This window comes from Rhineura floridana, chromosome 4 (assembly GCF_030035675.1).
Source record: "Rhineura floridana isolate rRhiFlo1 chromosome 4, rRhiFlo1.hap2, whole genome shotgun sequence".
NCBI classification, from domain to species: domain Eukaryota; kingdom Metazoa; phylum Chordata; class Lepidosauria; order Squamata; family Rhineuridae; genus Rhineura; species Rhineura floridana.
In genome coordinates, this window is record NC_084483.1 from 142,106,810 (window position 1) to 142,121,398 (window position 14,589).

The following is a 14,589-nucleotide window of genomic DNA, read 5'->3' on the forward strand; positions in this document are numbered from 1 at the left end:
AAGTGGAAGACAGAAAAGATGTTTGGAAATGTATGAAAAGCTGGGCAACCACCATGGCCTGGCACAGAAGGATGTACATCCCAACACACAGGGTTCTCCACACCCCCATCCCTGGTAAACATCCAACCTGAGAACCATTCAATAGAACAAAAAATAGCATGCAACTACTTCTGTATCATTTTAATCAGTTGGTCCAACATGTCAACTTCATCCTCCCCTAGGAGGGAGACATCTAATATTTATTTGTATACTACAGCAATGTATATCTGGCCTTTTTACACCAAGTGCATTCAAGATGACTCACAAAGTAACACAAAACAACAAAACAAATTAGCAAAAACAAAAGCGATCTAAACAGGCTTCCATCAGGCTACAGCAGAGGAAGGAATGAAGACAAGGGATGAGAAGTCACCATCACCTCTGCAGAGAAGCCAGGCTCCTCCCTCCCATCAAAGGTCACACAGCAGCAACCATTCCATCAGTCTGTAACAAAGGGGGAAGAGAAGGATGTAGACTCACTGAGAGACCAGCAGTTTTTGGCTCCTACTGTCCCAGAATAGCTTCCATCCCAGCTGGGCATTGTAACTCTTGAATTGAACTTGCATCTGAGTTTTCTTATTTCCCTGTCTCTCCTGATCCAGTTCCTTTTGTGCAGTGCCCTTTAAGGTTGTAAGCCTGAGGTCAAGGAGTTTTTTTAAATTGATCTGGAAGCCTTTTTTGGCTGAAAAGCAGAATAAAATAAAGTTAAATAAATAAAGAAGCCATCAAAACAAGGCATTATTCCAGGGGTGGAGAACCTGGGCTCCCCGCAATGTTGTCTGACTCCAGCTCCCATCAACCCCAACGACCACGGCCAATGGTCATGATATTTGTATTATTTGGCCACAGCGGTATTAACTATCTGTTTTAAGTTGTTGTGTGTAAAGCTGGTGGTGTAGTACCTCTGTTGGATCATAAAGGGGTTAAATTCTGCTTAGGAATTTTCAGCTGACGGAAGTTAGATCTGCAATAAATTCCAGAGCTGTGTAAGCCTGAGGGTGAGATATGAAACTTTATTATATATCAACCAAATCAAAAGCTCATACAGTTTTGTCCTACTAAGGATTTTTGGAAATTATCTTTCTGGTGAATATATAGGTTAGAATGAGGTTAAGAGGAAAGTACTATATTGGTTTTGCAAGCAGTAAACCCCTGCATATATTTCTTTAGTATATGTGCATGTTTTTGTTTTTTAATGTAGGATTTAAAAATCCTATACACTGACAAGTTTTGCCCTTGTTCTAGAAAGGGAGGAAAGATTTTAAGTCAAATCATAAGGGTGAGTGGCAGAATAAAGATTTAGCCACAATATGGATATGTATTATTCTGAGATATTAACCATAATTGTCTGTGTTTACTTTAATTCTTTTCCAGTTTTATCTGATCATAATATTGACCACTGATGAAGATTTGATGTAAAAATACATTGCATTTGTACTTTTAAAGTGTTTTTACATTTATATGCTTTTATGGGCATTTAGCCTTTGATTACATGAGTGAAACTACATATTTTATTGCTTCAATAAAATCATACTTCTATTATTTATGTTTGTGTGTGCATGTGTGCACATCTTTTACCTTAACTCTGTTTTTAGCAACAATCTTTTTTAAGCTGGAAGGCACTGGCTGACCCACAAATTCCTATGCACAATACTAGGCTGCAGACAAACCCACCAAAGAGTTCCACTTTGACACCAATGTAAGAAAGAGGGGAAGTGGATCTTCTATTCAGTCCTTCTCTAACAAAGAAACTCAGTGTTGTAAACCTGATCACACTGACCACCTGCTCAGTAGATTCCTATGAACACCTAATGTAGCACTGACAGGTGCATGCACAGCCCCAGGATTTCTATCACATGCTGCATCTTTTGTGCACACTTGGCCCAATCGAGAAAGCAATCACTTCAGGATCACATTTATCAAATTTAATGCTTCAAAAATTCAGAAAGCAGTTATTTATAATGTAATTCTACTGAAGCAACAGGTAATAGCACTGTCATAAAATCAGAACTGAAGGGAAACCATCCAGTCTACTCTTTGTCTAAGACATGATATCCAAAATCTTAAGTATCTAAAGCCTGGTTTTAAAAATGTGTCATAAATCTACTGTTTCTTGTTCTACTCATAGTGGACGGACTGAGCAACTACTGCCTCTTTTCTTTCTGAGAACTTTTTAAATATCTGAAAGTTACACCGGATAACTGCATTTGTGTGTTTTTTTTGTAGTAACTATGCTTGGCTCCTTCACCTTTTCCTCCTAAGATTTTTCATCTAGACCTTTTGCCAGTCCTCTGAAGCCTTCAGAGTGTGGCAACATCCTTCATGAACTGTGGTACTCATAACATAGTGCTCCAGATGTGATCTAGTGCCTACTTTGTCAAGAAATATTTATGAATCAAAGTAAGAAATGTTGTACTTAGTGTATCAGCAGCTTCAAAATAAGAGTTCTTACTAGATGTGGTCTAACCTACTTTCCTTCCAAACAGAGGCAAAAGAATACTTCTAAAAGGAAGAAATTCTTTCTCAAAGTAAATGTAATGTAAATTTAAGTAAATTGATGGCAATTGTAATTTCCAAACCACTATTAGTATTCATCATATTATGGGCAATGATATTAAGGGGAGGAAATGTTTTGTTACCTAAAATAACAATATAGGCCATTAAAATGCATTTGAAATAGACTTGAATATTCACAAACTTATCACATGCTAACTAAAATCAATGAACAACAGTAATCTATGAATTCTTTTTGCAACAGCCACTGGTTCTTTTTTTACATCTGCTCTTAACACCATACTCTTTTGTAATAATCCCTTCTCAGTGTCACTTCTAAACACCTTGTAATCTGTGTAGCACTTAAATGTGCAATGTGTCTAATAATCTTTATCTTTTTTATCCTCCTAGCTGCCTTGGAAAGAATGCCACTATTACTATTGTGAAAAGATCTGTTTTATAACTTTAAGAGATCAGACACAGAGACACAGCCCAGAGAAGATAGTGATGGCTACCCATTGGCTGGGCTGAATATCAGGAGAAAGATACTCTGAAAAGTTACTCAATAAGAAAACTGTCTGCCTTCCAAAATAACCATAACTATTTCTTTATATTTATGTCTTGAAATTTGAAGATTGGGGATTGTAAATCAGCATCACTTCTTATGATGGTGAACTCCAGCACACCTTATAACAGTATAAATCACATATGATTTGTATCTATTGTGAACATGGCAAATTCACATCTGCAAACATTAGAGAAATGCAGCAATTTAATAATGCAAATGCCATACTCATTTATCTATATATGAATGGAAAAAAAAGTATTATGAAAAGCACCCCTAATTCACAGGGAACTACTATTCAACATCACTGTTTGCAAACTTGGAATGAAATGTCTATTCAGAGTATAATCAATTACGTTTACCATAGAAATAAACCTTCAATTCCTAAAATATACTTGTGGGACTGTATCACCATATGTATTATACTATTCGATCATCAAATGTAAACATACTTACTGTTAACAAATAATAAAACTTGGGACAGTAAAGGGGAGGGAGAATGGAAAGGGTAGAGAGAAAAAAGAAAAGTAAGAAATATATGACTGAAGCTGGTTAATCAGCTAAATATGGTTGAAGTAGAAGAACATTAGTTTCTGAAGTAAGGTTAAGTGAACTTAGTGATGATCTGCATATAAAAATTGACAGTTTTCTTGATAAGCATTTCCTGTATACAAATGCAAAGTGATATCAGGCATGTATAACATTTCACTTTTAAGATGCATATCCAAAATTACTTGAGAGAACATATAAAGCACTATTGATACTGGGGCTGCTAATGAGATAACTGTATTAGTCCTCCACTTTCCAGAAGTCATACATTTATTAAACTTAAAAACTACTAAGCAAAGTTGGCTTAACTATTTGAAAGGTTTCTTTCAAATATAAATGGTGATGGGGGGAAATATTAAACTCCTGAACTAATTATCAGGATGAAAGGAGATAGGGAGGAACAAGGATTATTAGTGTGTATCCTCCCCCCCCATACACTTATTCTGTATATACACACACAGCAGCAGCATCATAAACCGTCTCAAGTTCTTGCCATTATTCTGTTCGACATCTGCACATGTTTATGCGTCTCTCCAAACAACCTCTTGAACACCCTGCTGGAGCTGTCATTTTTTTTCTTTTCCCTATCTGGCAGATGGCAAGTCAACAATCGGCATCAACAGCAGCCGAGTATCTCTCCCCTCCATTCTACACCCCCCCCAACAGACACAATAATAACTTCTTTGTGCTTTGCCACAATGCAGCTGCTTAAACCATTTTGCTACAAGGCTGCTTTGCTTTAATAAAAAAAAATCCCTTCTGTCAAGTCTAAAAAGCAGCATAATGTTAAGCAAGCTAAAGCCACAGCACAGCTGCAAACGGGCAGACACATTGACAGCTCCTCCCTTAACAAAGCCCTGTGAATTGAAGGGGGTTCATCTGAGGCTCACACAGTAATTAGTATAAAAAAGTCCGACAGCCTCTATTATGCTAGGGAAAAAAAACTGGACAGAACTGGGCTGCTGTTTTGCGTCAAGAGTTCTGCTGCAGAGTAGATAAATCATGTTGGGTTTTTCCCCTCTTCTTTTAAAGACAGTAATAAGGAGGATGAGAGAAGCTAATTTGAAAACTTGGACACAGTAATTGTACCATATGGCGAGCATTTATCCCTTCTGAAATACACGCAAACAGTCACATGCACAGTGCTTTGTTTTACAGTTGTTATTCTCTCTACCACATTCATAAAGATGGATCTGAATATCTGATGCTCCAGGGAAGTTGAGCATAGTTGGCAACAAAAATGCCTAGGCATAGTACATTAGCCTTGTACAGAAATCTTAACAAATTGTAAAACAATCCTAACTTGCCCCAAATAATAGTTCATCTTGGGGGAGGGGGGTTAGAACAGAAATAGTTTAATAATGGCATTTCTTCACATTGCAAAATACTAATTATAATATTTTCTAAAAGCACATGTGAAGAGGCCACTATACAAGACACAGCAGTTGATACAAGAAAAGTCACAGTTACACAACATTAAAAAACAAGACATCTCCAAAACATCTGTAAATGTTTGTCTAGAATTAAATACCAACTTTGCAAGTTAATTTTGCTGAACAGCAAAAGAATCAATGCCTTAGTAAAAAATATGGGCACTGTAAATGTGAGTATGTTTTATAAACTAAAATCCAGCATAAGACCTCCCATCTCTCTCTAAAGGAAGAACGTCTGTATCTTATTTACATTTGTAGTTCACTGTATCACAAACCAGCAAGAAAACAAAAATGGAACTCTGTATAAGATATCGATTAAGAATATATTAAATTCCCCACTCTTCACCTCGTAGCTTAGCTCCAGTCACTGAAAATCAGCCAACTGGAGAAGTTTTAACATACTACATACCAGAAAACCAACCACAAAAACGGGCAGCACCACTGACACGCAAAAAAGAGCAAAATATCTCCAAGTTTATTCCAGGTCTGACACGTTTGGGGGTGGAAGGAATCCTTCCTTTATTTAGTATGAGATTATGAGCACATATTATACTTTCTTATATTTTGTACTCGCTAACCCATTTTCTATTTATATTATTCAGATATTTATAGTGTCCTCACCCAAGGAAGAATGTTTTTTTGAAACATGTAGCACCTGGAATAAACCACATTTCTAGTACCTGGATTTTCCCGCTACTTTTTTATACACTACACTACATATCATGACTAGAAAGAGTAACAGCCTACACTTGTGCTTTTAAAGCAGTACTAGTTCAAAGGCCACTTTGCCTTTAAACAAAGTCATAAGCATAGTCTATTTCTACTTAAGGTTAATCTTAACATTAACGAACTGACAGAAGTTTTAAGGCATTTCAACAGACACATCATCAGAAAAATTTTACTCTCAACTGTATGTTTCTTGTCATCAAATCACCCTTTATAACTGTATTAATAGAAACCACTGCTTAAGTTGTTTAGCACTTCCTGTTATAAAAGAACTGGTGTGCTAAGAATGCGAGCTATTAAGTCAATATGTCCTTGGTATACATTTTATCTTTAAACACACTGTGTTGTACCCAATCGTTGTGCAAGCAGAAGGTGACTTACACAAACAGTTTTCCCTTCCTTACCCCTGGATCCTCTGTACACTAAAAAAGACTCTAAAGGGCCAAGGCCCCTGCACAGTGGAGGAGTATGATACAGGGCTGCAGTGGGAAGGAGGAATTGCTCAAAATTGGGTGGAGGGATCTTAATGTACATGTGATTTCAACACTAGAGATTAGCCAGATAAAATGCTTATTAAATTATACAAGGTTAGTCTTCCACTATTTGATGGTCAACAATGGTTATTTCCAGGGGTCATTGATCTTAAGAAATTCCACAGAAGATTCTAGAATTCTTTTTAAACCATATTTCCCTGTTCACTGTTGGGTATCAAGCATAAAAGAGAGCAGTTATATTTCTGAATCTCTTGACTGCCAAAACCTGGGATTTTACAATAAGAAAATACACTGAGAAAGAGGAAGTGACTGAGCCAGGATCAGCAATTGTCCATCAAAGGCTCCTTGAGTGCTGATGTATACTATCTTTGCTTAGTATATTCATCATCTACTGCCTCATACTAGAAAGCAAGCATTCCTGAGTGCCTCCAGCTAACTTTCATTCTATTGAATACTCCAAGTTACAGACAAGGGAGAAAGCAGTTTACTGGAAGAACAGAGTGCTCCAATATTTTGACATATGAGGTACCCACTGTATTCTAGATAGTTTTCTGATTTCTGACAGTGATGTACATACCTTTAATTGATAACAGATAAACTTTCTTTAAAAAGAGTATATTTAAATCATACAGAAAGTATTTGCTGGAGCACAACAGCCAGTCAGCAAGAATATGGGCAATATATTGTTGAATAATAAGGAAAGAAAGACTCCTACGGAGTAGTTCCCAAGGGGTAGCAGTCAGGCATGAGAAAAGGTGTGGGTTGTCCTATATTTTCTCAGTTACTATAGGTATCTCCTGCTCTCTGTAGGTACCTCCTTTCAGTTACAACTGAACTACCTCTCCTCCTTTGCATCATTCCATTTGCTTCCTGATTCTGCCCCTTTTATGTAAGTTCCTGGAGTTTGCACGTGCACATCACACTAAACACAAGCTTGCTACACCATAAAGCAAGTCTCTGGAGACTGTCAGCTGCTGGTGCCACTGCATACTGTATTACATCACTGGTTAATAATTATGGCCTGTAGCAATAGAGCTGGCCAAACTAGATAAATAGAAAAATGCAACTTAAAAAAAAAACACCACACATACAAAAACAGCCATGGGTTCCCCCATTGAATTGGGACCATGGTGCACAGGGAAGACATTTAATCCTTCCTCTACATTTCCTGGGAGGAAAAACATATGCAGCAATTGCTTTTCTCTCACATCTAAATAGCAAAGCAACCCATCTCTGATAAAATGGAGGGAAGAAAAAATTATCTGTAAACAAAGCTTGCTTAACTTATACTTGCCAGTAACCATGGCTGGATGCTATTTTGCTTTATGTGGCTCAAAAATCTTTGCTTGTCTGATTATTAATTTAGAGCAAATATGCAACACAAGTCTGGTACCCCACCCATTAACGTTAAAATTATCCTTTAATTTCAGTATGTTTTGCTACTTAATCTATATTTCCATAAAAGGCAACCATTGATGTAGGTATGTGTGTTCAAGCTATAAAATAAAAATGAAATGAAAGCTAGTTATCCTTTTTTAGTATCATTAGTAAAAGTTTTTAAACACGTCTCTCTTCCAGGAAAGAAGGCTGAGTTAATCTCCAGTTGACGGCTGAGACACCAGCCTCACTCAGTCAAGCAGATCTCCTTCCTATTGTTCACTCCCCATACCCAGGGCACTAAACTGACTGACAGAAGGAATTTAAGCCACACCCCTGGATTCACTTGCAGGCAATAGCAGCTGGGAAGAACCACACATTACAAATTCAAACCTGTCTAGTGAGGGAACCTGCTCCATAAGCTAGAGGGAGCCCCTGCCTGACGAAGCCCCAGTTGACAACACATCGAGGTGATGTAAGCAGTAGAGCAAATTTGGCAGCTGGACGAGGAGGCCAGGGCACTCCACTCTGCCTGTCTGTTTCTTAACCTAAACAAAACCTAAACTTCAATAAATTAACACAATGAACTACAAAAAATTACGCAAGTAGGAAGCCAGCAGGGATGTGGGGGCTTTCCAGTGATTTGCACTGTCTGTAACATGTATGACTATCTGCCTGTTGGTCAGAAGTCATGGGTGTGCCTTTGGTGCAATGAGCTCCTGGCTTTCCGGGAACAAGTTTGTTTCCTCAAGGACAAAGTGGTTGACCTAGAGAAACTGAGAGAAGAAGACAGGCTTGTGGATGAGGCCTTTGAGGCATTATAGCTGTGTCTCACTCCCATAATGATAGCTCTGCTGCTATCATGGAGAACGAGGGCCTCGGGAAAGAACACTCATCCGAGGAAGAGGGAAACGATCCCTTAGAAGGGATCATTGGGGGATGAGCAGATATCCTCTCATGGCATGGAAACTTCTTGGAGGGCGTGAGGAGATCCTGGCAGTGGGTGATTCGATCATTAGGAACATAAATAGTGGCATGTGTGATGGGTATGCAGACTACAAGGTGATTTCTCTGCCTTGTTCAATGGTTGCAGATGTCGCCTGTCGGTTGGTAGCTTGGTAAATAGTGCTGGGGAGAAGTCAGTGGTTGTAGTGCATGGTGGCACCAATGACATGAGGAAACGCAATCATAAGGTCCTAGAAGCAAAATTTAGGTTGTTAGGAAGGATGCTGAAAGCCAGGACCGCCAAGGTACCTTTCTCTGAAATGTTACCAGTTCCGTGTGCAGGGCCAGCTCAATAGATACAGCTTTGCATGGATGAGACAATGGTGTAAGGAGGAGGGATCTGGGCAACATTTTGGGACAAGCCGGGTTTGGACAAAAGGAACCGTGATGGAACCAGAATGCTGGCGCTTAAAATAAAAAAAGGTGGCAGAGCAGATTTTAAACTGATTTAGGGCGGGAAAGCCAACAAGAACTGAGGGTCTGGTTTGGAACAAATCACCCCCCAGGATAAAGATCAAGAAAATGATGAAATTTTAAATGGGGTAGGCCTTGAACTAAGCACTAAGAGTACCACAGGCCAAACCAAAAGTGCCAAAGACACTTCAAGAGACATACTCTATATAAGTGTTTATACATTAATGCTAGAAGCCTCCAAGCGAAGATGAGACAACTGGAGTACTCGGTCTTAGAGGGCACCATTAATAGAATGAGCATAATAGAAACATGGTGGAAAGGAGAAAACCACGGCTATCCCTGGATGTAAACTATATCGGAAGGACATATTGGAGGTGGTGTCACTCTATACATGAAAGAGGGCATTGAATCCAGCAAGCTAGAAACCACAAAAGAGGCAGACTCCTGCACAGAATCATTGTGGGTGGTGCTACCAGCCACCAAGAGTAATTTAGTACTGGGAACGTTCTATTGTCCCAACCAAAATGCTCAGGGAGATCTTGAGATGAAAATGAAACAGAGGAAGCTTCCAAACTAGGAAATGTTGTAGTAATGGGTGACTCAAACTAGCTTGATATAGACCAGCTACAAATGTGTTTCAGTCATGACAAAGAGGTAAAATTTCTAGATATCCTAAATGACTGTGCCCTAGAACAGTTGGTCATGGAACTGACTAGAGGGACGGCGACCATGGACTTAATCTTAAGTGGTGCCAAGGACTTGATGTGAGATGTAAGTGTTGTTGAACCGATTGGGAGCAGCGACCATAGTGCTATTAAACATACATGTAAATGGCCAATTGCCAAGAAATCCAACCCAGTCACTTTTGACTTCAAAAGAGGGAAGTTCCCAAAAATGAGGGGGTTCGTAAAAAGAAAGAAGAAAAACAAAGACTGGAGGGTCAAATCACTCCCAAATGCTTGGGATTTGTATAAAAAATACAATATTAGAAGTTTAACTGGAGAGTATACCACAGATAAGAAAAGATATCACCAGGGCCAAGAGGATTCCGGTGTGGTTAACAAGCAGAGTCAAAGAATCTATTCAAAAACTGGATGCCTGAATTAGGAGAATAAAAAGGAACACATACTCTGGCAAAATAAATGCAAGAAGACAATAAGAGAAGCGAAAAGGGAATTTGAGGAGCATATTGTTAAAAATCTAAAAACCAGCAACAGTTAAATGCATTAAAACAAAGCATTAAAAAACAGGAGATGGTCTAGGAAGGCAGTTGGACCCTTGAATGACAAGCAAGTCAAAGGTGTGCTCAAGTAATATAAGGAGACTGTAGAGAAGCTAAGCAAATTCTTTGCATCTTTCTTCACAGTGGAGAATTTCTTTATTATTACATTCCTATCCTACCTTTCCTCCAAGGAGTTCAAGGTGGCATACATGGTTCTCCTACCTCTCCATTTTATTCTCACAACAACACTATCCCAGAAAAGATTACATCAAGCTGTGATGCTGTCATCAAAATGACCAATACACTATATATTTTATCTGTAAATATCTCAAGAACTACTCAATTTTGATGTGCAAACTATTGTTGGAAAGGTAACTGAATTTACTACAACAAACATTAGAATTTTGCCATACATATTATATATTTAGCTTATCTGCATGACTACATCAAATATAATTATTGTTGTTCTGCTTTTGTTTTCATTTTTCAAAATACAGACAACCTATTACAGATGCAAGTATAAAGCACTGAACATTTATATACTGAATTCTGTAGCCTTTTATAGCATCACACTTCTCAATATAAGTTAATGACCAATATATGCTGTTTGTCATCTGAATGTAATTCTGTCCTGTTCTCAACAGGATCCTCAGGAGGCAGAAGACTTCCCAGCTTTAATTCAGTTGAGGGCAACACCAAGGCATTATCCAGGGCCAGTCCAAAACCAGAGTCCACAACAACAAAGGATCAGGCCAGAAGCAAGGTCAGAGCAGTTCAAGGTAGGAGCCAAGCATCTGTGGGCAACAGAGGTCAGGGGCAAGCAAGAGGCAGCTCCAGCTCCTCGGGCCCATACCACGCCTCTTCTATATCATCTACATTGGCTCCCCATAGAATTTCAACACCAGTTTAAGTTACTGGTTCTAACGTTTAAAGCCCTACATGGATTAGCACCGACGTATTTAGTGAACCGTCTCTTTAAATTTAAAACCCATCGGCCCATGAGATCAAGTGCTGAATACACCCTTAGGGTTCCATCAACTTTTACCATCCGCTAAATGGCCATTAGAAAACAAGCTTTTTCTGTCGCAGCACCTACCTTTTAGAACAATCTACTACTTGAGGTATGGCTCTCTCCCTCTCTTATGGACTTTCATCGTCGGACCAAAACTTTTTTATTTTATCAAGCTTTTAATTTTTAAAGGGAAACGTCTCCGACTTTTTAGCAATTATTGTTATACTTTGTATGATTCTGTACTAGTGAATTATTTACTTTGTTCACCGCTCTGAATTTGGATTCTCTGAACTAGAGCGGGATATAAATCTGCAAATAAATAATAAATAAATAAATTAAAGGTCAGCAGTATAGACATTGTTCCAGCAGCCCTTCCAGCCTAGCATGGGGTTTTTATGCTGGAGCTGTTGGAACCACACCCCAAACCTCAGCTGACTCCCACTGATCACCTGCAGTCAGGCTTTTACTCCCGAGGACCCTTTACTCCCAAGGAGTCTGGGCCTGTAGTTGGGCACTCCTCAAGATGCACTGGGTCTCCAGCTCGCATTTCAAGCAATGTCTTTCCCTTGGTCTAGGACCTGTTCAGTCTCAATGTCAGAGACTGATCTTGCCCCAGGTGCAGACAGCCCTTCCTGAGACTCATCATAGGACCCTGGCTCCTCACCCTCAAATGGAATCTGAGACAGGGCTGGGACCAAGACCGGAGCCTCCTAGTCTTCCTCTGACAAAGGCTCCTCTGATGAGGACTCCCCTGACTGGGACCTAACAGATTCATAATGTATTCACATGCATTGCAATTGATACTATAGACCATAATACACCTCCAGTGCATCTGTGGACTCCTGCCATGGCTCCAACATATCCCTCATATTCATACTCACCAGAAAATATGGCTGTGACACCACTTTCAACATAGGAAATCCAAAAGATAAAAGTGAAATATCCTTGCCAAGTGGTATATAACACCTCCTCCAATGCCAAAACCTTCATGTGACGTTTCATTATAATTGGTAAATTACACAACTGAAGATAAACATATGGATCCTTCCCAATAAATGAAAAACTGGTTAGAATACATCAGAAACACTGGTGAACAGCATGGTGAAATTATCTCACGGGCAGCCTTCAATTCCCGTAAAAGAGAATTCTGAAGTCCACAAAGTGAAATGCACATCAGTTCTACCTCCACTACTAAGAGATGAAATTAATTCTCCATCCATGATTCATATCATGAACATTATAATTACTATTCTTAGAAAGATTAATCCAAGACAGATACCAGTTATAACAGCAGACCAGCCCTATGTCATTGCTAAGAAAATTCAGAGGATCTATTCTGAAACATCTGAGGAAGCTTCATGCTAGGGGACCTGCACATAAAAATGGCTGTAATTTGAATGATTGGTACACGGTTAGACAGTAGTGGCTGAACTGACAACTTAGCAGAAAGTGGTATTACAACATTAGGAAGAGTAGACAGCATTCTGAAGTTACTGCATGAAAAAGAAGCAGACACGCGCATGAGGTTAGCATTGTAGCCCTTCATATTCTTTAGGTGGAAGCATATAACAATAAACTAGGAAGAGCTTTTTAGAGTGGGCTGAAAGAAGGTAACAGGAATCAGGTCAATTCAAATTCAGGAAAACAACTATAAAGCTGGAAGCTCTTCTTCTCGTGTTTATACAAAGTATACACCAACGTAATATTTCAGATTTCATTGCCACACTCCAAAAAATGGAATTTTTCCTTACTGTGAATTTCTATTTGTAGATAGGGCTGGAGGACATTCCTAGTTAGAGACGGCTCCTCCTATTGGTTGTGACAGGCAGGGTCTAGAAATTTCTTAGTCTCTCCGGGGGGAGAAGTCATCCTGCCCTCCAGACTGAGCTGACAGAGCAAGAACTCCTCAACCCCATCAATGCCAACTATGCAGACATTTATTAAGCAAATGCCTGTACAAAGTAGTAACTAGGAAAAGGTAAGAACCAGAGACAAAAACAGACAACTGGAGAAAAACTTCACACAAAATGAGATACATCCAGTGCTAGACATTGTGGGAAAATGTAAGACACTAGCAGAATGCCTCAAGCCCCCAACCCCTCGCTCCAGAAGGCCATAACAGAGGAAGGAGAGGTGGGTGGAATGTCCTCCAGCCCTATCTACAAATAGAAATTCACGGTAAGGAAAATTTCCATTTTTACTAGATAGGGCTGGAGGACATTCCAGGTTAGGGATACAACAGAGCAGTATAGACATCCCCAGGGTGGGCTTCCTCTGTGTGAAACTAGTGATTTAACACCTTCTGGAACGCCTTGCTACCAAACACGGCATTGTCTGGGAAACAGGAATCTATTCATAATGTCTAATGAGGGTGTGTGGAGAGGCCCACGTGTCCCCCTACAGATGTCCATGATTGGGAACCTGCCCTTGCATGATGCAGAGGCAGATGCCCCTCTAACAGAATGTGCTGTGGTACCGGCTTTATTTATTTATTTATTTATTTATTTGTATCCCGCCCTTCATCCCAGCAGGAACCCAGGGCGGCAAACAAAGCGCTAAAAACAGGGTCCTTACCCAATGTCTCATAGGCCTGAGCTATGGCCGCCCTTAACCAGTGAGAGATGGAAGAGGTAAACACCTTCTTCCCTTAGAGTTCCCCAAGAAAGACAGAAACTATGATTTGGGATGTCTAAACTCCAGTGTGCAGCTCCCCTAACGTCCAACACGTGCCACCTCCTGAGTGCAGGAAGGAAATTGGCAGAAAGACAGCAAGTCCACCTCCTGAGACCTATAAAAAACTGATGTGATGGCCACCAAAATACTGTCGTATAATTCAAGGCGTTCAGAAGGCAGGTGGCCCTAGGCTCTAAGAGTGAGCCTGTTAGTGCCAACAAGATCCAGTTTAGGTTCCAGGTCGGAAACCTGTGAACCGTCTGCGGAGAAACGAGAACCACCCCTTTAAGAAAATGCTTAGCGCAAGCAGTTTAAAGACAACAGGGAACCCCCAGACTAGAGAATATTCTACTGAGGGAAGCTGCCTGGCACCTGATAGCTGCACTAAACCCTTTGTCCAACCCTGAGTGTAAAAAAACCAGGAAAGCCTGAACGCTTCTGGATAATGGATCCACTGAGATTTTTGAGCACCAGCTCAAAAACACCCTTCAGGTGGGAGAGAAACCCCTATTAGTAGACTGTTTACGTGAGGCCAATAATATATCCAGGACTTTCCCCCAAAAAAGCCTTGTCTCTCAACCCGATCC

At 39.8% G+C, this 14,589-nt stretch overlaps 1 protein-coding gene across 9 annotated transcripts in view; it reads right to left on the reverse strand.

The window, feature by feature from the left end:
- The window catches only part of AKT3 (AKT serine/threonine kinase 3), a 289,204-nt gene that overhangs the window by 166,400 nt on the left and 108,215 nt on the right, over window positions 1–14,589 (reverse strand). For 7 of the 9 annotated variants that reach the window (XM_061624607.1, XM_061624614.1, XM_061624608.1 and 4 more), the window contains one exon: window positions 520–721. The exons of 1 other annotated variant lie outside the window; for it this stretch is intronic. In XM_061624607.1, coding sequence (XP_061480591.1) covers window positions 520–580 — 61 coding nt within the window. In that variant the 5' untranslated portion in view covers window positions 581–721. Of the gene's footprint in view, window positions 1–519; window positions 722–941; window positions 1,032–14,589 lie in introns of all 9 variants that reach the window. One more of the 9 variants, XM_061624611.1, reaches the window with a different exon arrangement.